This window comes from Didymella exigua (genome assembly GCF_010094145.1).
Source record: "Didymella exigua CBS 183.55 unplaced genomic scaffold M421scaffold_60, whole genome shotgun sequence".
Lineage (NCBI taxonomy): Eukaryota > Fungi > Ascomycota > Dothideomycetes > Pleosporales > Didymellaceae > Didymella > Didymella exigua.
The window spans coordinates 66,065-87,293 of record NW_022984834.1 but is presented as its reverse complement, the minus strand read 5'-3'; the positions used below and the strand labels follow the sequence as shown (position 1 = coordinate 87,293).

Below are 21,229 nucleotides of genomic sequence, written 5' to 3'. Positions count from 1 at the left end.
CTCGAAGCACAGCAAAGCTCAAAGCACAGCAAAGCTTGAAGCACAGCAGAGCTCGAGGCACAGCAGAGCTCGAAGCACAGCAAAGCTCGAGGCACGGCAGAGCTCAAAGCACAGCAAAGCTCAAGGCACAGCAAAGCTCAAAGCACAGCAGAGCTCGAAGCGCAGCCAAAAAACGGACGGGCGAATATATGGTACAGCTAGGAGAGTCGTGTGGTCATTAACGGGCGAGAACCAGTCTCGTCGGCGCTCACAGCAGAATCAGGTAGTTGCTCGGCGCAATGCCTGTCTCGCCGGTGGGCTTCTTGGCCTGCCACCAGCGCCCGCTCACGTCGCTGACCTCGAGGATGTCGTGTTTCTGGAAGCTGATCTCGTTGGCGTCGTCTGGATTCGCCTCGTAGCTGTAGATGGCCTTTGCGCGGTAGGGGTACTCGATGCCCTGCTCGCCGCCCATGGGGACCTCGTCCTGGGTGGGTGTGGCGGCATTCATGCCGCCAAACTGCGGGGCGGAGCTGTTGCGGCCCTGGGCGCCCGCGGGACCGCCGGGGTAGCCGCTCACGGGCGACGAGGTCTCGAAGCCGTTGAGCTGGGCCGACGTGTACATTTGCGGCTGCTGGTTGTTGGAAATGTGCGTCTGCGGGCGGTTCGTGTAGCCGTTGGAGATGGGCCGCGAGGCGCGGCTGCCGGGGGTTTCTTTGTGCAGGGCGTACGAGTCGACAAAGGTGCGGTGGCGCGCGGCGGGCTGGGAGCCGTAGTAGAAGATCCAGACAATCTGCGCGTGTTAGCGGAGACACTGGGCTCGCGGGAGGGCAGGGCAGGACAGGACAGGGCAGGACAGGACAGGGCAGGACAGGACAGGGCAGGACAGGGCAGGACAGGGCAGGACAGGGCAGGACAGGGCAGGACAGGGCAGGACAGGGCAGGACAGGACAGGACAGGACAGGACAGGGCAGCGTACGGCAATCATGGACAGCAGGATGTAGCCGGCGGCAGCGGCCTCAAAGGGCGCGACGGGCGAGTAGACGAGCGAGTTGACCGAGGAGGTGGTGAAGACGAGGCCGGCGGCGAGGAAGCCGACAATCTGGGGCATGTCAGCAGGTGCGTCTCTCGAGGCTCTCCCGGGCATACGTACGGCGACATGGTAGGTCCGCTCGGCATCGCTCGCGACGGTGACGGTGACGCCGACGATGCAGAAGAACATGAACACCAGGGTCCACCAGGCGAAGTTGGGGAAGCCGCCGCGGATGGCGGATATTATGCTGGCGACAAACGCAATGACCCAGGCAAGCTGCGACTCGGTTGTCAGTGCGAGGGAAGCCGGGGCGCCACACGTGGTTACTCACAATGCCAATGGAGATGGTGGCCAGGGCAAAGGGGTCGCCGATGATGCGACTGACGCTGAAGGCCGAGGCGCGCTGGCTGGCGTAGCCGTTGCCGTATCCCGATTCCATCTTCAGAGAGGGCGAGCCGGAGAAGCCGTACGCGGGCATGTGAGGGCGGGATTAGGGGTGCGGCGAGCGGCGAGTGGCGGCGACGGGCGGCGACGGGCGGCGACGAGAGAGCACACGGACAGGTGGGAGAGAGCGAGTGCGTCGGGGTGTCGCTGGCAAAGGAGCGTCGCGGTGGACGGGAGTCGAGCGTCGCGGTGGGCGGGAGGGGAGCGTCGCGGTGGGCGGGCGTCGAGCGTCAGTCCAGCCAAGTCGATGTCCAGCACGCTGGAGGCCGGAGGGGGAGGGCCGCTGATAATCTAACGCAGCGCGCGGCGAATACGGGGCGCGGCGCAGTCGACAGGCACGGACGCAGACGGACACGGCGGCTTTGGTGCTACAAAGTACACAACACACTCACGCGGCGGCTGCAGAGTCGGTGAGTCGGGTCGGGCTGCGTGGATGTCGAGGACCAGTAGTTGGGGGAGCGGTTCGCAGGAGCAGCGCTGGCGCAGCGCCGGCCACCAGCGAGGAACCTGCGAGGAACCCGCGAGGAACACTGCTCGGTTTCAGGACGGGCCCGACGGCGACGGGCGATTGGCCCTGCTCTGGCTGCACTGCACACTCGTCTGGCTGCACTGCACACTCGTCTGGCTGCGCTGCACATTCCTCTGGCTGCACTGCGCACTCGTCTGGCCGCACTGCACTCTGGCTGCACTGCGCACTACTGCAGCAGTGGGTAGGGCTGTCACCACGCTGGGGACGCTGCACGCCCGGCCCACTCCACGCCAGGCCCGCTCCAGGCAGATGGTCACCAAGCAGCCCGCCTGTCCAACCGTCTGCAAGGAAGACGCGCGTGTTCGATTCGGACTGGCAATGCGCCTGCACGACGACCGTGTCTTTGACAGGAACCGTGAATGGCACCCTCCAATGATGCCGTGACTTTACTGCAGGCCCAGCACGTGTACCCAGTTGGTTTTTTTTGGAGTTTGGTCGGGCCCTGGACTACTGGACGGGAGATGATCGGGCCTGGCCAGCATGTGTGCGTGTTTCAGCCCCTGCTGCGACGCTGCTGAAACGCCGCTGGCACGGGTATCCTCACAACCGATCACGAGCTTGACAAGATTCGACCAGGCACAAGACGACCAGGTGGAAGATCTGACAAGGTGCGTCGTGAGACGACCAGCTTGAATGCATTCTCCTACGTCATGTTCCACGCTCGTTGAATCCCTTCTCACGTCGTGCTCCATGTTTGTTGAAACCCTTCTCACGTCATGCTCCACGCTCGTTGAATCCCTTCCCACGTCGTGCTCCATGTTTGTTGAAACCCCTCTCACGCCATGCTCCACGCTCGTTGAATCCCTTCTCACGTCGTGCTCCATGTTCGTTGAAACCCTTCTCACGCCATGCATGCTCGTTGAAACCCTTCTCACGCCATGCTCGATGCTCGTCGCCTCCAAATATTGAATGCCGGGGTATCATATTGCATCGCTCATCACAACCTCGCCACTCACCCATCACTCCCCGCCCTCGCCTCCTCTGCCTGTGCCCTCCGCCGCGCCTCCCCCTGCAAGACCCTGTACCCCTTCACCAGCCGTTCCTGATGCCCCGCCCACGCCCTCCCGCCCGCTATCCCCAACACCTGCCTGTCCCGCTGCACCACCAGCCCGCTGCGGCGCCGCAGCTCGGCCACTTTGAGCGCCTGCTGCAGCTGTCTCGCCTCGGCCTCTGCAATGCGCGGCCGCAGCGCGGCGAGCTTGACGAACCCGGACGTGTCGGGGATGCTGGAGTCGGCGAGCGAGGCGAGGGACGAGGCGACCGTGGACAGCGAGGTTGCGCGCCCGACTACTAGCGCGCTCTTCTGGGCCACGGAGAGGGGAGCAGCCGTGCGTGCGGCCGCGGGCGGGGCGAGGACGTCTTTGTGCTTGGTCACTGGGGGGATTAGCGGGTGGGTCGCTTTTGGGGAGGGGGGAGAGAGGAGAGGAGGGAGAGGAGGGGGGGAAAGGCGTACACAGCTCGTTGACGCGGTCGAGCAGCGCTGTCTTGCCCGCGAGCTGCTGCAGTGACTGCTCGATGGCGTGCATGCGCTCGGGGATCGTCTGCGGGCGCTCTGGGGTCGCAGCTGGCGGCCCGCTCAGCAAGTATTCCAGCCGCGCCAGCCGCGACTCCAGCAGCGAGCATGTGAACAGCACGGCTTCGTCGTAGTCGTCCATGGCGCGCGCGTGTTGTTGGTGTTTGTGTCCGGATCGAGCAAGCCGACAGTCGACGCGGCGGCTCATGTAATTCATTAGGGTCCACCTTCGGCAACGGGCCGGGACAGGCCAACGTCACCACAAGCGCTGAAGTCGACGTCGCTCGCCGACAGCCTCCATACTCTCAACAGCCTCCATACTCTCAACAACCTCCATACTCTCAACAACCTCCCTAACCTCCATAACCTCCCTAACCTCCCTAACCTCCCGAACCTCCGTAACCTCCCGAACCACCATAACCTCCGTAACCTCCATAACCTCCGTAACCTCCATAACCTCCGTAACCTCCATAACCACCCTAACCACCCTAACCTCCATAACCACCATAGCCTCCATAACCACCCCCCTACCCAGGCTTCCCATATCCGTGACCCAAGATTTGCCCGCTGCCGGCCGCATGATTGTGCAATAACGGCTGCTGCACTGCGAGAGATGGCTAGCTGCGCCGCGGTCCCCAACGAGTCACGCGACATGGCGGCGAGCACCGATTCACTGCTGCGCGGGAGACGGTAGACTGCCCTCCTGCCTGCCCCGAGCCCATCGCACACGACTGACGGCCACAGGCGCGGGCGCGGAAAGCAGGACGCCGGCCACCAGGGCCAGGCGTCGTGGATCTCCAGCGTCATCAACCTGGCCAACACCAGTACGCCGTCGAGCGAGTCTGTCTGACGAGAGCCTGCAGTACTGACGCCCCACAGTCCTCGGCGCTGGCCTCCTCGCCATGCCCTCGGCCCTCTCGAAGATGGGCGTCTTCCTCGGCATCTTCGTCATCGCCTGGGCCGGCTCGACGGCAGCCTTTGGCCTGTACCTGCAGACGCGCTGCGCCCGCTACATCGACCGCGGGCACGTCTCCTTCGCCGCCCTGTCGCAGCTCACCTACCCGAACGCGTCGATCCTGTTCGACGCCGCCATCGCCGTCAAGTGCTTCGGCGTCGCCGTCAGCTACCTGATCATCATCGGCGACCTGATGCCCGGCGTCGTCGTCGGCTTCGTGCCCAGCGCCGCACACGTCGCCTTCCTCGTCGACCGGCAGTTTTGGATCACCGCCTTCATGTGCGCCCTCCTGCCCCCCCACCCCCCCTCGCGCGGACAGCAGTGCTGACAGCCTAGGCTCATCGTCATTCCCCTTTCCTTCCTGCGCCGCCTCGACTCGCTAAAGTACACGTCGGTCATCGCCCTCTTCTCCATCGCCTACCTCGTCGTCCTCGTCGTCGCCCACTACATCAAGGGCGACACCCTCGCCTCGCGCGGCACAGTCCGCGTCTTCCAGTGGGCCGGCCCCGTCAGCGCCCTCGCCGCCTTCCCCGTCATCGTCTTCGCCTACACGTGCCACCAGAACATGTTCAGCATCCTCAACGAGATTGCGGACAACTCCCACTTTCGCACCACCACCGTCATCGTCGCCTCCATCGGCGGCGCCTGCGCTCTGTACGTCCTGACCGGCATCACCGGCTACCTGAGCTACGGCGACAACATCAAGGGCAACATCATCAGCATGTACCCGACCGCCGCCGCCGCCACAATCGGGCGATTCGCCATTGTCATCCTGGTCATGTTCTCCTATCCGCTGCAGATCCACCCCTGTCGCGCCAGCATCGACGCCTGCGCAAAGTGGCGCCCGCGCCGGTCCGCCCGCGCCTGCAGCGACCAGGAACCCAGTCCGAGCCGGCGCTCGCTAGTCGCCAGCGCCGCGCCCAAACCACGCGCCGAAATGAGCGATCTGCGCTTCGCCGTAGTCACCACCGTCCTCATCGTGCTCTCCTTCATCACCGCCATGACCGTCTCCTCGCTCTCCCTGGTGCTCGCCTACGTTGGCTCCACCGGCAGCACCACCATCTCCTTCATCCTGCCGGGCCTGTTCTACTACAAGATCTCCGACCCGGAGAGTCCCCACCACCAGCGCCTCGTCAAAGACGAGGACGACGAGAGCGAGTTCTCGTCCGGCGTCGAGGGCGGCGCAACCCGGGAGGGGAACCAGAACCGCGATCTGCGCCGCGGACTGCTGAGGCGCGCTGCGTTGGCGCTGGCGCTCTACGGCATGGGTGTCATGGTGACGTGTCTGGGCATCAACATTGTGTTTGGCGCGTCGGGACATTGAGATGCGGCCTCTGGACGAGGTACGGTTCGTTGGCGCAATAGACGTCGACTTTTCAGTGCAATCGACCGTCGGTGTCCCCATGGCAGCTTCTCGTTGATGCCATCGTTTGGGGAGAATCGTTGATGCCATCGTTTGGGAAGAATAGTTGATGCCATCGTTTGGGGAGAATCGTTGATGCCATCGTTTGGGGAGAATCGTTGATGGGGCCGAGGGCATCGTGATGTCGGTGCTACCACCGCTCTACGTGCTGCTCACACAAGCAGCTGGCACGCCCGTCCGGCAAAAACAGCGCAATGACAAAACACGAACGACGACTATGAGCGATTCAGTGAAGGGGAGTGTCCCGCCACCGGCGCGAGAAAACCACTCTCGGGTGCCAGTCCCAGGCACCGCTGTGTGCTCGATTGTGAAGACTGCTCAATTGTGAAGACTGCTCGATTGTGAAGACTGCTCGATTGTGAAGACTGCTCGATTGTGAAGACTGCCCAATTGTGAAGACTGCCCAATTGTGAAGACCGCCCAATGGATATTGCGCAACAGCTCCTTTCCAGATCTGACACCATGACTCGTGCATCTGCTCGTCCTGTACAAAGTGTACGACAAACGCCGCAAATCATGCTGCTAGGCGTGTCCCTACGGACTGGTTCCGCCACATCCCTCCCTCCCCGCGACCCCGCTTGTGGGTCTCGCAGCGTCGAATCATAACCTGTGGTAGCTTAAGCTGCTTTCCTGAAGGCGGAGGACGGAGTCGTGCGTGTCACTACTCCTTTCGTATTGAGAATCTTGTGTGTTTACTAGTCTGCAGCGAACTCCTACATCCTTAGTCCTGATGTCTTGGCTTTGTTGATATCTCCGCCACAGCCGCCACCAAGTCCAGCTTCCGCTCTTAATCTAAACGGAGATGCTTGGCATCGCCCTTTGGTACACCTGGTCATCTTGTGCACTCGGACTCTAGTTACCCACGCCACAGCACCCGTCATCTCTGACCTTCCTTGGCGATACGAGAATATCGCCTCCAACACGCGCTTCATCGTCTGCTCCCGCTCGCTCTGCGCGTTGTGAATGGCGTTGACGGATCGCGCTATATCGCTGCTACACCTGCTTGTGACATGGAGCAGCAGGTAGATTGCATCCGTCGACTGCCAACCGGTACTAGGTATCCACGGCGTTAGTGCCGGAGATGTCTTCAATGACTTTGTTTACGGCCTCCTACATCGGGTGCTGCGGGTCGGTGATCAGCGGACTCGGCACCGGGGCTTTCCGCCCCCGCGAGCATGCGAGCGATGTTTTCTGAATTCGGGCCTTGATCCATGCCTTGTCCACCGCGGCATTCGACGCGGCATGTCCGCCGCACCGCATGTCCCCCTCTTTGGCTCTTCAAGTCCGTCGCATATCCCTTTGATCGGGCATGGAGGCTGGGATTTTCAAACTCCAGGCTGGAAGTAGAGACTGCGGGTTTCTTCGGCTTGTCGAGTCAGGAAGTCAAGTCTCCTTGTACTCGTGAAAGCTGATTCGGTTTACTTGTAACTAATCGGTGTCACCGTCTCAAAGCGAGCCACGCATGTTTCCAATTCAACCCATCGCTATCTGCACAGAATGTCCTATTCTGCTAGTGATGCAGACGTGCAAATCGCCGTACAACCTAATGATCAGGAAGTAGAACGGGGCAGCAGCAGAAGAAGAGACAACATCAATGGGGTCTTGGTGTCGCGTTACAAATACATGGATCCGGTCGATGAATTCTTGCGGCCGTCATCGTTCACTCAACAATGAGATCGTCGCTCGTTATCCACGTCTTCTTCGAAGTGCACCAATTCGACTTCATCGTCTTCAGCGTTAGTCTGCGTAACACTCAGACCAGTATGCTTGGTCGATGTACCTCTCGTACTCATGCTTTCGCGAAGGCGCACCGAGACCTTGGCTTTCGCGTCTGTAAAACCAGACGATGGATTTCCAAGCCTCTCGCTTGTGTGATGCTGATGCGAAGAACCAATCGTAGAGCCAAACACCTCTGGAAGCAGGCGGACAAGGATACTGCGGAGAGCAGGCATGCATAGGCAGATGAAGCCCATGTTGACCTCTACAATTGACCATACCGTTAGGACCCACTGATCCCAAGTCGGGTTCGCAGACTTTGAGAAGGTGACCAAGGATTGGAGTCGTAAAACCGAGACGATGGTAACGCTGTTCAATCAATGTCAGCCTACAAGACGCCATAAGCCTGGCCGAGGGCTACTCACAATGTTCCGACCACAAACATCGCAGACACCGCAATCTTCTTCTTCAGTGCCATGTTGAGCATTGCGACTTGGGATAGCGGAATGACAAGCATCACCAGGTCCATTGCGATGCTGACTGCCGCGTTCGCCCACGCCAGTGCGTTGTTATCGATGCACTTGCCACCGGTATCCACGCCATCCCAAGATGTCCAGGTATGCGAGATCGGCTGGCACTGGAAGATGCAAGCCAACGTGAACGCAATACCGATTGCAGTGTTGACAGCGACAGCAACCCACAGTAGCCTGGTGACCCCCGTTCCAACGAATATCCGCAAGTAGAAGAATGTAAGCGAGAGCTTGAGGAACGGGAGCTCGGCAAAATACAGGATCTGCGTGATGTAGAACCAGCGAGCGAAGTCAGTGATTTGTTGGAACTCCAGTGTCCAGATGTCTCGACCAAGACCAGATGTACCTGCGCCGGCACTAATGACCGTGGAGGCCGTCAGGGACAAACATAGAGTGACCAACAAGCAAACGTCGTCCGCGCCGAGATCCTGGTTGGGAATGAGCTGAGTCATCTTCCCCACGATGCGCGTGAAGACAATTAGAGTGGAAACGACCGCCAGGCCGATGACGATGCCGTTTAGGGTTGCTTCTCGATCGCGCCGAGGGACACCGCATAGTGTTGATGTGGCATTCTTTGTTGTGAGGCCCTCCTTGACGGTACATGACTGCGAGACGCATGTTTCGACCGCGCTTTGATATAGCGCATTTGTGCAGGTGCAAGTCGAGTTGGTCGGCTGACATGGCGATTCCGAGGCAGCTGTGACCAAGCAGGTCAACTGGAGTCTCATGTTAGTCTGATCATATACAAGACACTTGGTATCGTGACTCTCAAAGCAATGAACATACGGCACATGGAGGAAGGGCGTCCAGCCCTGAAGCTAACGTTGAGTTTTGCGCAAAGACCGCAGAGGTAATACACTGTAAAGCAAATAGAACGATCGAAGCCTTCATGTCGCTCACTGGCCCAGACGAGTGACTTTGAGAAACCAAATTTGCAGGAGCCCTCCAGGACATGCACAACAGATGGCCGGGGTCTCTCGCCTGAGACGCACCGCCCGTGGTGATTGCAAGCCTGATCTGGAGCCTTGTTGGAAAATCTGTAGCCAGATCCGATGACACAGGGGGTAGCCGCGACAGCAAATGCAATGCAGTTCAATACTTAGTACTCAGCGAGTAGGAACTCCTGGCGACGCTGAGGGGCTGGATCATACCTCGAGGATCGGGCATCGTACGAGGCGATGCCGCAACAGTGCACACCCCGTATTCGGGCATCGAACTTTTTACTGCGTCCAACTTATGCACAGTCGACCGCAAGCCTTGATATGTTGAGTGTGAGAATCCGAGAGTCGACCCGTCCCGCGGCATCCCCAGCTTTAGTCCCGCTTCTACGTGATACTGGCTGTGCCCGTGGTGTGCGACAAGGTTTGAGCTACGATCGTACAGCTTGGCGCGAAGAATAATAAGACCGTGGTTCGGAACCTTGGGTGGTCCACATCCCTGAGCCGTAAGAGATGACAGTCGCCCGCCAACAACCTGCATGGCTTCCGCGCTATCAAAAATATAGAGTTGTTGGACATCAGCAGTGACATCTGTCGAGACCCAGGGCACCACAGCCTTTGTCGCCCAATGCTCATCAACAGATACACAGTCCCTGCCTCTGGATATGGCTCGAGCGTCCAATTGTTCACTGAGGGCAGTATGCTTATTAATAGCACAGCGTCTCAAAGCAGACAGTCACCATCAAGTAGTCGGGCCTGTGGGAAATAAAGCCGAGTGAGAAGTAGGTACCCCTGGGGAGCGTGACTAAATCCAAATGGCTGGGCGATCCCGGCGCTAGTACCCCGCTAGTTGAGCTTTGCAAGGTGCAAGGGAAAGCGATGCCAACAAGTCCTTTTTGCGCCATTTGAGCGCTAGCCGTACGAAGTACATGAGCGGTCTGTCCGCCACTTTTCGACTGCCGTCGTTTCACTATCGCAAATGCCTGGTCAAGCAAACGCCTGGTCAAGCCCAGTTGAGCCCGAACAAGATCAAGCCTGATCAAGCGATTGCGCCAAACATGTAGCGAAGTATCTGCCTCGGAGTCTCTGAAGTTCTTCGTGGGTACCCATCTCGACAATCTCGCCGTCCTCAACGACAAAGATGATGTCTGCGTGTCGGATTGTGCTCCTGATCTGCTGTTAGCAACCTTTTCTCCTGTCTCCTGTCAGGGGTGTCCTCACAGCCTGTGCGCAACAGCGATCGTCGTCCTCGTCATCGCCGCTTCATCCAGCGCCTTCTGTACAATCCTCTCACCCTGAGTGTCTAGCGCCGACGTTGCCTCGTCCAACAGCAGCAGCCGCGGTTGTCGAATCAGTGCCCTGGCAATCGCAATGCGCTGCCTTTGTCCGCCGGAGAATTGCAGGCCCTTTGACCCACACGGAGTCTGGAGCCCCTCTGGCAACGAAGATACAAACTCGAGGGCATTGGCCTGACGGCACGCCTCTCCAACCTCGACGTCGGACGGTTCGTATTCAAGGCCGAGAGCGATGTTTTCGCGCACCGAGCCCAGGTACAGGGGCGGCTCCTGCTGGACGAGAGACATGTATTGACGATACAGCTTGGGAGACATGAGGCGTACGTCCTGATCGTCCAGCGTGATGCGCCCAGATGTCGGGTCATAGAAACGAAGCAGCAGCGAGACCACTGTACTCTTGCCACAGCCTGAAGGGCCAACGAAGGCAGCGAACGTACCTGGCTTGATCTGCATTGAGATGCCTCGCAGCACCCGGGATGCGTTGCGCTGCTTGTATCTGAATTCGACAGCCTCCATGGCAATGGTGCCGTCCGCTAATGGCCCCTGGCCATTCGTCTCGTCTGACTCGCGGATTTTGGGCTGGACTGTCCGCAGCCACAGAATGTAGTTCGCAGCTCCTTCCGCCTTTGTGATCGAGGTGCTGTACATGAAGAACTGCGCAACACCCTGACCACCGAAGACGACGGCGATGAAGATCACGAAAAACTGTGAGACGGTGTACTCGCCCTTTGCAATGAGCTGCGATCCATACCAGAAGCCAAGTGCCATGACTAGGAAGTCTGCTGATTGCGAAAGCGCGTATGGAATGAGGGCGAACACCAGGTTCCTGATGACCTTACTGGTGACAGCCTGCAATGTGTTGCTGTATTGACGCATGATAGATGTTTCAAGTGTCAGCATGCTCACTGTCCGGATGGACGTGACAGCTTCAGTCGCCAACCCAGCACTGCCCGAGAACTGTGCTTCTATAGCAGCCTCCAGCTTCTGATCGAGTCGAATGCGATAGTAACCTGCGGCAACAATGACGGTCAAACCGCCAAACACAAGTGTAAGCCCCAGCTTCCAACCGTAAGCTATGCCGAGCGCACTACTGGCCGTAATGTTGACCAGAATATTGAACATAAGGCCCAAGTTCGCCGACATCAATTCTTGTAGAGCTGTCGGCGCAGACGATAATTTGGAGGTCAGCGCACCCGAGGAATTTTCTGGCCTGTCGAAGAAGTCTTGATCGAAGCTGATGATGCGCTCAATCATCTCTCTGCGATATCGGTGAGTCATGGCTTGTGCGATGCCGTTGCACGCCAGACCGATCATGAAGTACGCGAAGAGGTTAGCGAGAGCGAGCACGAAGAACATGAGCGCCCAGAAGTTGGCTTCATCTTGCGCCTCAGATCCTTGCAGAGTGAAGACCCGAACAAGACGGGAGAAGATGATGGCTTGTGCCGGGTAGGTCCCACCACCGATAATTCCTCCTACAATCGTGGCGGCGTACCAGTAGTAGAGGTCAACGTTCTCCCTCAGCATGATCCAGATGCATTTGATGAGAGAGTAGCCCAGTGTGCCTGCAGCGAGTTGTTCTACTTCCCGCTCAAGCTGAGTGCTGTTATATTGAGACTGTGTCCGTTGCAAGGTCGCCTTGCGATCGAGGGTATCATCAACATCCTCGGTCTCCTGTAGCTCTTTTCGGATGTCTTCGTCGTTGGCCTTTGTACCAAGATCTTGTGCGCGCACCATTGCCGCATAAAGCCCATCGCTTTCGATGAGCTCATGATGCGTACCCTGCTCATGAATCTGGCCATCCTTCATGACGACGATGTTGTCAGCTGCCATTACGGTCGCAAGCTTGTGAGCAATGATCAATGTGGTCTTGTTGATTGAGACGCGATTGAGTGCGCTCTGCACAACCTTCTCCGCGCGTGGATCCAAGGCGCTAGTCGCTTCGTCGAACAACAGGATTCTCGGATTTGATATGATACTTCGGGCGATGGCAATACGCTGTCGCTGGCCACCGCTCAGCATGCTTGCTCGCTCCCCAACCTGCGTATGGTAGCCGTCCGGTAACGCGTTGATGAAATCGTGCGCATTGCTGTTCTTGCACGCTTCCCGAACAATCTCCATCTGCTTCTCCGCTGGAAGATCTTTCTGGTCTCCGATCAGACCCTTGACGATATTTTCGAAGATGGTGCCTTGAAACAAAGTCGGCTCTTGCTGAATGAGGCGGATGTTGGATCGCAGCCACTTCGTATTGTACTCAGAGATGTCTCGACCGTCGAGCAGAATCTGGCCAGAAGTGGGCTGGTACCATCGTTCGAGTAGACCGACCAGAGTAGATTTTCCGCATCCACTGGGACCGACAAGGGCTGTCGTCTTTCCGGCTGGGATCGAAAGACTCAAGCCTCGCAAAACCTGGGCGGTGGGTCGGGCCGGGTAGGCAAAGCGGAGATCGTGGACAACGATTTCCCCGTTGCAACTAGGTGGCTGTAACCCATCGGCTGATAGTGGGTCCAGATTCAAGGGGCTATCGATGATGGAGAACAGCTCTCCCGCAGCTGAGGAAGCATTAGTAATGGCCTGAAACTGTGGGAAGATGAGTAACGTCGCAGTGGCACCGAGAACGACACTGAGCACAACAGTGAAGACCGTCCCGACATCGCCTATCTCGCCACTCTGAAACATGCGAAAGCCCTGCCAGAAAGCCAGCGATGTGCCCGACATGACCAGGAAAGTTTGACCGGAGAAGAGTACTCCATAGATGACAGACTTTTTGTTGCCTTCCTTGTGCGCCTTCTGCAGGTATATCTCGTAACCATCCACAATCTTTTGATGGGCGCCGAAGGCGTGGATGGTTCTAATGGAGCTGATTGCATCTTGTGCTAGAGTGCCGGCCTGTGAGTAGATCTTAGTCTGTGCTGGTCGTTAGCTGAGAATGTCAAACCCACAGGACATGTGGGAACCCACCACTCTTGCTTCTATTGGCGCATCTAAGGCGATGCATACTCCTGTAATCAAGAAGATTGCAGGTATGATGCTCATCACGATCAGTGCGAGCTTCCATTGGACGGCTAACGCTACGATGAAGCCAGAGAAGAAGAGTGAGATACCTTGGACGCAGGTATACAGCTTCTCCGCGATACCCTGATTGATGCGGTTGCCGTCTGAGATTCGATGTTAGCAATCTGAACACGATTGCCAGAGCAGCTCGCTCACTTGTGGTCACCTGAGTTGCGGCAGAACCAGTACCGTCCTTGTCGAAGTGAGCCACGTCTTGCCGAAGTAATTTGTCTAGGAAGTCCTCTCGTAGGGCGCATGTTGTTCTGGCCGCCGCGATGCAGATGCACAATGTGCCGAGATAGCCAATGACGAACCGAGCGACGAAAAGGTATACAAAGTAAAGCACTAGTTTGTTAATGTTACTTGTGAAGGTCGAGCTATCCTGACCTGTGGCTTGTTGATTGAATTCCGCCGTGGACTTGCCAAAGACAAGAGTCATCAGAGGTAGGGCAGCGCCAACGGCTATAGCTCCTGTGAATCCAAGCGCGTATAGCATACGATCAGTTGTGCTTGCGTATGTAAAGATGCGCTGTTCATCGATGAATCAGCCATCGTTCTGAACATTGAGCTGGCACCGGGACATACGAAGTAATCTCTCAGGCCCCCTTCTTTCTCTTCTTCCTTCGTTGACTGCTTGCGACCATCTTTGGTCGAATGCATGGCCTCAGCAAGGACCTTTTCTGATGTGATTTCGTCCTGCCTGTCGATGGCGCTCATCGTACGTTCATCTCGCTTGATGGTGTCAGAGCTTTGCCTGGTAATCGGGGCTGTGTTGTGGTCGTCTGCCATATTTGGCAATGTCTAACAACAAATGCGCATTGGCGAAGTGGAGGATGTGTCGTTCGTCAGGTGCTACAGACATGGGTAGGTATGGTGCGGCTTTGGCTTTGCAGGCGGCTCGCGAAGCGGACGGCTAAGACCCCGGTGCGACAGACGGCACAACGATCGCCCGTCAATTGCAACAATAAAACGTCATAACAGGCTGAGCTGTTAAAAAAGTGTGTGCTCTAATTCAGAGACCACACTTGTGCGCGTACCTCGAGACCTTTGTTGGGCACAATGTTCTCGTTCCTCGAAGTCAGCCGAGATGAAGGAATCGATGATGCAAGTGGAGCGGTCACTAAGCTAGTTACTCTCATCTAAGTACTGTACCGGTAAGTTAGCGCAAAGCTGTGCAACACAACAAGTGCGCAATATTGTCACAATCCTGAACGACCAGTCACGCTGTTAAATATCATAACTAATGCAGTGCAGCAGATACGTTTAACACAGAAGGATTACCTATGCCGGCAAATAGGTACGGTAACGTACCTCACGGGTATGTGACCGGCCCGGGTATGTGACCAGGTTTTGCCAAGACCACATTAAACTTCACTCTACCTATAACGTAGATTATCACCGAGCCGGCCATATCACCGAACCGGCCACTTTCTCTTGGCACGACCACCTTTTACCCTAACACAACATGCCTTAACAACAACAACTTTAGAATACTACTAGAGAAGGCAGAGTTATCCTTGCTATCTAGGCCTTCTATGCTGGCTAATTTCGCAGTATCCGCAGCGCTGCTAGAGCGTTGAACGTACCTTATTAGCGGGTCTCTAATTGCCTTTGCAATAACGTGATCCACCATCGCTTCGGCCACACCATTGATTCGGCCACCCTGCCAAGCACACCTCACATTCCACATTATAACTCAATGCCGCAACCACCTAATCCTGAGCTGCTTTCTTGTAAGGATAGAATACTCTTTGCACTTAAAGCTATTAAATGCAACGCGTTATTAAGTATAAGATGTGCTACTGCTATCTACAATGTTCCTTAAAGCACCCTTAGTGACCAACGCGCTAGTATAACTGCACAACGCAATCTCTACCCTAGCTGCTTAAATCTTTTAAAGCATAAAGAGGAGGTGCTTATACAAACAATAAGGAAGCTTAATAAGCAAGGATTTGCTCCTACGCTTCTGTACGTTTAAGATATGGCCAACTAACTGCTTGCTATACGCAATAGAGGGAGGGTTGGCACTAACTAGGTCTCCTGGCTTGTAAGCCGGCGCGCCAACGTCAAGTCGCAGGTTACCCACCTGCGCGATCGCCAGAGGGTCCTCTGCAGTAATCCTAAGGTTATAAGCCCCTAGTTTAACCTTGTGCGCAATGTTAAAGCTAAGTATAGTATCCTAGACAAAGATACCTACAACTTTAATAAGACAGGCTTCTAAATAGGTGTTAACGTACTCCACAAGCGAGCTGGCCACCCAAGCGAGCTGGCCACTTTTGCCAAGACCACACCAATACTGCACCTACTTTGCAACATTACAGCACACAACTATAATATATTATACTACACAGTATACTAAACTAGTCTGTAGTACTCTGTGTATCTTTACTGCATTTTTGCGCGTTGTGCCCTGTCTTGCTACATGTGCTACAGCGCCTTAGAGACTGAGTGCTCCTATTAACACGCGACCTCTTCTTTGCCTTCTTCCTATTACTATAGGCCTTAAACTCCTTTAGAGTAGTTAGCTACACTCCCTTAGCAAAGACTAGAGTCCCCTCTTGCTGTAATTGCTTCCTTTTGTGTGATTTACAACGTGTAGCAGCCTTGTTGGCTGCCTGTAGGTCAGTAACCTAGTTGCACACTAAAACTAGTAAATGCGCTATTAGCTCTGCGCCTTTAGTAAGCTAATTAAGAGCATTAACTATAGACATTAGCAAGCTATTAGCGTGTCTCTAAATCCTCTCTTAAATTAGCTTTAATTAAGACCTAAATTCTAGGGTGTTGCTTAGTATTTTAGACTCCCACGTACTGTTGTCCATAGTAGGTGGCGTTAGCGTGCGCAGCTGTACTTCAAGCTTTAATAGCACAGCCTCTAGGTTAAGTAGGACTAGGCCAGCACCTCTGAATCCCCCCTAGATGTTGCTCTCTGTAATTAAGGCGTTAAAAGCCGCTTTGAAGCATAGCAAGAACTCAAGTTTGGTGATGCGAGTAATCTTGCTGCGCATCAGCCGCTCGGCTTGGCGGCCATAGGCCTTCTTCAACAGGGCAAAACAGCCTACGTCAAGTGGCTGCAGTAGGTGCGACAAGTGTGGAGGCATACACAGGGTAATAATCTTGTGTTCCTTGCAGTACTAGTGGAATTCAACTAAGTTGTGGCTCTCGTGGCCGTCCAGAATAAGCAGCTAATGGCTGCTAACAGTGCGCGCCTTTGTGTGCTTATTAAAGTGCTTTAACTACTTAACTCTAAGCTTGTTGTTAGTCTAGCTGTTGTTAGAGACATTAAGAACCTAGTTATTAGGTATACTAGGCTCCTTGTACTAGGCAGAGAGGTGGTGCTTGCTAGAGAAGATAATAAAGGGTGGGATAGACCAGCCCTTCGCGCAGATGCCTTGGATAATACTAGTCTACTCTTGGTCGCCCTGCTGCACTGCCTTTAGTCTCCCTCAACGCTTAGAGCCTGTGACAACAGCTCCTGTTAATATAACGCCTATTATAAAGCTAGACTTGTTAAAGTTGTAGGTGTCTTTATCTTGTATACTATACTAAGCTTTAGTATTCTCTACTAGTTAGAACTAGTCCCTAATTACCTTAGGATCCTCACACAGAGCTCTCTTATAGTTATACTTGCAATTAAATTTAACTTTAAGCTCTGGCCAACGTTTTACAAAGTTGGCAGCCCAGTTCTTGCCAACGTAGGGCTGGTGGCGCTCAGCAAGCAGAGAATTGGCTATATCCTCCACATCAGCAAGCTGGGGTGGGTATCCTCGCTCGTCTAGCTTCAATACATGCTAGACAATTACCTCCTCCTTAGTACTAGTCATCCTTATTATGTTGGGCTTGCAATCGCGTTGTGAAGAGGTTCTAGTAAGGCGTGTGCCTAGGGTGCTTTAAGAGACCTAGTATATTACTGCAGCGCGTTGCACGCTTAGTGTCGCGTCTTACTAGATAGCCTAGAGGGTAAGCTGTATATGTGTTTCATTTAAAGGCTTTTTTATGTTGTTGCGTTGAGGCATTACAGGGAGAGTGAAGTTTGGTGTGGTCTTGGCAAAAGTGGCCAGCTCGCTTGGGTGGCCAGCTCGCTTGTGGAGTACGTTAGAGGGTCTGTTAAAGTTGTTACTATATTAGAGAGGTGTATAAAGCTACTTAGAGTCTAACCTAGTAATTACAAGTAGATAACCTTAATTGCTAGTATTAACACTATAGGGTAGTCTATACTACCCTTTTTTATACTTAAAGGAAAGCACTACAACTAAGCTTAGTACTACTAAAAAGATAAGGACTAGAGGATTACTATTAGTAAGAATAGCTAGACAACAAATAAGATTAGTTTAGCTTAGTTAGAGCACTTTTTAAAGCATACTAACGCGCGTATAGTTAGTAGTTACTAACTACTTATACTTAATAGCTAACGTAGATTATCACCGAGCCAGCCATATCACCGAACTGGCTATTTTCTCTTAGCACAACTAACACAAGTTACTGCAACTACAACTACTTGCTATTAAATAGTAACCTAGCATACTGCGTGCTTGCATTAGATTTAGAAGATGTTTCTACACCCTCCTAGCACGTTTGTGTGTTGTGTCTAGTTTTGCTGCAGTTCCTACAGCGCTAAACAGTTAACTAAGCTCCTAGTTAACCACCTCCACCCTAAGTCTTCTTAGATGGCTGAGCTGCTACACACGCCTCAGCAGCTACCCGCGATGCTGCTGGGCCATACTTAAGTGTGCCACTATGCTGAATCTGCTTTCTCTTACGCAATTTTCTCTTAGTTATTACTGCTAATTGCTCTTTAAGCTCTTGCACGCAGGCCTTAATAAGGATGTTTTTGTACAGCATCTCTTCAGCCCCTTTTACAAGCTTTAAGAACCCCTCTTGCGCTGCACTTAGTAATTGTTAGAAGGAGTTGCTTACAAGCTTAGATTAAGACCTAAACTTGTGTGTATTGCTTAGCGTCTTGGATTGCCACAGCATTTTAGGTAGAGGTACTGCTAGTAGGGTATGCAGCCGCACTTTAAGGCAATCTAACACTACCTGCGCGTTAGTAGGAATAAGCCCTAATACCTTAAAGGCCTTTTAGCAGTTAACCTTTGTAAATATATTAAGGAACACGTCCCTAAAGGCTAGTAGGAAGCCTTCCTTGTTAATATAGAAGACATGTTAGTGTGCTAAGTCTTAAACGCGTTAGGAGTACTTGCGCTTTAATAGCAAGAAATAGACCACGTTAAGTGGCTAGAGGATGTGCAATAAGTAAGGTAGCATGTAGAGAGTAAGGATTTAGTTCTCTAGGCAATAGTCCTTAAACTCCTAGTTAAGATAGCTCTTATAGCTATCTAAGATAAGCAGCCTATACACTCCTACCTAACGTGTCTTTGTATGCGTGTTAAAGTGCTTTAACTACTTAAGGCTAAGTATGTTGTTTGTCTAACTGTTCTTAGAGACTAAGAGCTTCTAATTGTAGGGTATATCTGTCTCCTCATACTAGGCAGAGATGTGGACGCGTCCTTTGTAGATGATGAAAGGTGGGGTTGCATACCCAGCGGCGCAGATGCTCTGGATAACGGTAACCCACTCGCGATCACCTGGCTGAACAAGCTCTGGCTAAGCATGTCTCTCTAAGCCTGTTACAACCTTTAAAGACAAAGCAACGCCTATCTAGAACCTAGTTTTATTAAAGTTGTGCATGTTGTTGTTGTAAACACTATACTTAACTTAAGTATCCTCTACTAGCTTAAACTACGTGCTAATTATCTTAGGATCTTCCTGTAGTATCCTCTGTCTATCCTTAGCTTAATTGAAGGCCATTTTGAGCTTGTCTAAACGCGTCACAAGCCTGCTAGCCCATAGTTTGCTAACAGGCTCTTCACCACGCACACTAAGTATCTTATCAGCCATATCTGCTACCTTATATAGCTAGGGCGCAAATCCTCGCGAATCAAGGTTAAGTATATACTAGATAATTGTCTGCTCCTCTAGTATAGTAAGTTTCTAGCAATTAGCATATACATCTAGTTAAAATGTAATATTGTGAAGGCGATTAGAGACCCGCTAATAAGGTACGTTCAACACTCTAGCAGCGCTACAGATACTGTGAAATTGGCCAGCATAGAAGGCCTAGATAGCAAGGATAACTCTGCCTTCTCTAGTAGTATTCTGAAGTTATTGTTGTTAAGGCATGTTGTGTTAGGGTAAAAGGTGGTTGTGCTAAGAGAAAGTGGCCGGTTCGGTGATATAGCTGGCTTGGTGATAATCTACGTTATAAGAGCCACTAATTACTTTTTTTCTAAAATAAGTGTAAAGAAAGTAAGGTTATTACCCTTTGCATACCTGCTTATGCCTTACACCTCCTTTAGCTACTTAACATAGGTTGTTTTGCTGTATTAAAGCGTGTGTACAAGAAAGAGATTAGAGCCTTAGTAAATAGCTACATTAACTATATTAATAAGAAAGCATTCCTAGACACCTACAGTAAGGTGCATAAGGGTGTTTTCTTGTCTAATAATATTAGATCTAGCTTTAGAGCAGCTGGTTTAGTTCTAGATAACCTAGGGGTGGTGCTATTAAAGCTTAATGTGAAGCTTTGTACGCTAACTCTACCTCTACTAACTGCCACCTCCTAGCAACTAAGGACTCTAAGCAACGCGCTTAAGATAGGTGTACAATTAACCTTACTCTTAAACTAGATTTGAACGCACAGCAGCTCATCTCCAGCTTCAATAATTGAGATAGTGCGGCAGTTCTAGAAAGGAGCTGAAATGATAGTTCATTCTTAGACGCTTTTAGCTGCTTAGATTGCTAACTTAGAGGTGGCTAACAACGCTGCTTCTGCACGTAAAAGTTGCAAAAAAAAGCGTATCTAGGAAGGAGGGACCCTATCACAGGCAGAGGCAGAGGTAATAATTGCTAAGAGGGAGGTGGCGGAGCAGGTGGTTGAGGAGAGGCGTGCAGAGAGGCGGCTGGTGGGTGTCACCAGGCGGTCAACTCCACGCTGCAAAGGATGCGGCAACGCAGGCCACAATATGCGCACATGTAGAAGAAATGCAGCTAAATTAGGTGAGTAATTATATATATTTTTTATCCTAATTGCTTGTTGTGGCGTTAAGTTATTATGGTTGAGAGGTGGGCAGCTACATCAGGGTGGCCGAATCGATGGTGTGGCCGAAGCGATGGTGGATCACGTTATCACGTTTTGACTAGACGTATGCGCTAATTGCTAGAAACTTACTATACTAGAGGAGCAGACAATTATCTAGTATATACTTAACCTTGATTCGCGAGGATTTGCGCCCCAGCTATGTGAGGTGGCAGATATGGCTGATAAGATACTTAGTGTGCGTGGTGATAGGCTGGCGGAATGGGTATACTCCAACGTCCTTCGTGGGTACCCCCCAAAACTTTGTCAATAATACATGGATTCTAGCAAAATAGGGCTTAAAAGAAAGAGAAAAACTACCTCTACATTTCTATAGCAGAGGGTTTTGTTATAACTATCAAACTGCATAAGCTAGAGGCTAGAAAAGGTTAAAAAAGGGGGGGTACCTAGCAAGTATACCTATTAATAGGTATACTTTGCTAGGTAGTGTTAATAACTTAGCTAATACTAGGCAGAATAAGCTAATTCTTTTTTTATTAGAAGGCGCATTACTAGGCGCTTCTATCAAATAATAGATTATGTAAGCGTATCTCTGCTAGTTAAGAAGCTATAAGCCAAAACGTAAAAAAGCATACCCTACCCATCCGCCAGCCTACGTGGTGAAGAGCCTGTTGGCAAACTATGGGCTAGCAGGCTTGTGACGCGTTCAGACGAGCTCAAAATGGCCTTTAAT

The 21,229-nt window shown here is 53.0% G+C and overlaps 6 protein-coding genes across 6 annotated transcripts; 2 read left to right on the top strand and 4 right to left on the bottom strand.

Annotated features, from left to right (window-relative positions):
* Positions 1–247: 247 nt before the first annotated feature.
* Positions 248–1,448, bottom strand: M421DRAFT_77117 (uncharacterized protein; the record flags this gene model as incomplete). Its single annotated transcript, XM_033597290.1, has 4 exons — positions 248–769; positions 956–1,078; positions 1,130–1,285; positions 1,341–1,448. The coding sequence occupies 4 exons, from the start codon at positions 1,446–1,448 to the stop codon at positions 248–250; spliced, it is 909 nt and encodes a 302-aa protein (XP_033443034.1).
* Positions 1,449–2,522: 1,074 nt separating this feature from the next.
* M421DRAFT_104834 (uncharacterized protein) lies at positions 2,523–3,637 on the bottom strand (the record flags this gene model as incomplete). The annotated part of the gene is made up of 4 exons (XM_033587065.1): positions 2,523–2,539; positions 2,762–2,819; positions 2,959–3,356; positions 3,436–3,637. The coding sequence occupies 4 exons, from the start codon at positions 3,635–3,637 to the stop codon at positions 2,523–2,525; spliced, it is 675 nt and encodes a 224-aa protein (XP_033443033.1).
* A 471-nt stretch (positions 3,638–4,108) lies between these two features.
* On the top strand, positions 4,109–5,774 carry M421DRAFT_104833 (uncharacterized protein; the record flags this gene model as incomplete). Its single annotated transcript, XM_033587064.1, has 4 exons — positions 4,109–4,185; positions 4,240–4,319; positions 4,375–4,729; positions 4,787–5,774. 4 exons carry the CDS (start codon positions 4,109–4,111, stop codon positions 5,772–5,774), a joined length of 1,500 nt encoding a protein of 499 aa, XP_033443032.1.
* Positions 5,775–7,768: 1,994 nt separating this feature from the next.
* Positions 7,769–9,010, bottom strand: M421DRAFT_11372 (uncharacterized protein; the record flags this gene model as incomplete). Its single annotated transcript, XM_033587224.1, has 3 exons — positions 7,769–7,958; positions 8,015–8,835; positions 8,906–9,010. Coding segments are annotated over 3 exons (1,116 nt in total), but the record flags the coding sequence as incomplete, so codon positions are not given.
* A 1,076-nt stretch (positions 9,011–10,086) lies between these two features.
* Positions 10,087–14,063, bottom strand: M421DRAFT_77099 (P-loop containing nucleoside triphosphate hydrolase protein; the record flags this gene model as incomplete). Its single annotated transcript, XM_033597286.1, has 5 exons — positions 10,087–10,225; positions 10,279–13,256; positions 13,311–13,507; positions 13,560–13,932; positions 13,989–14,063. The coding sequence occupies 5 exons, from the start codon at positions 14,061–14,063 to the stop codon at positions 10,087–10,089; spliced, it is 3,762 nt and encodes a 1,253-aa protein (XP_033443030.1).
* A 2,576-nt stretch (positions 14,064–16,639) lies between these two features.
* On the top strand, positions 16,640–19,022 carry M421DRAFT_77103 (uncharacterized protein; the record flags this gene model as incomplete). The annotated part of the gene is made up of 2 exons (XM_033597288.1): positions 16,640–16,805; positions 18,952–19,022. Coding segments are annotated over 2 exons (237 nt in total), but the record flags the coding sequence as incomplete, so codon positions are not given.
* Between the last annotated feature and the right edge of the window lie 2,207 nt (positions 19,023–21,229).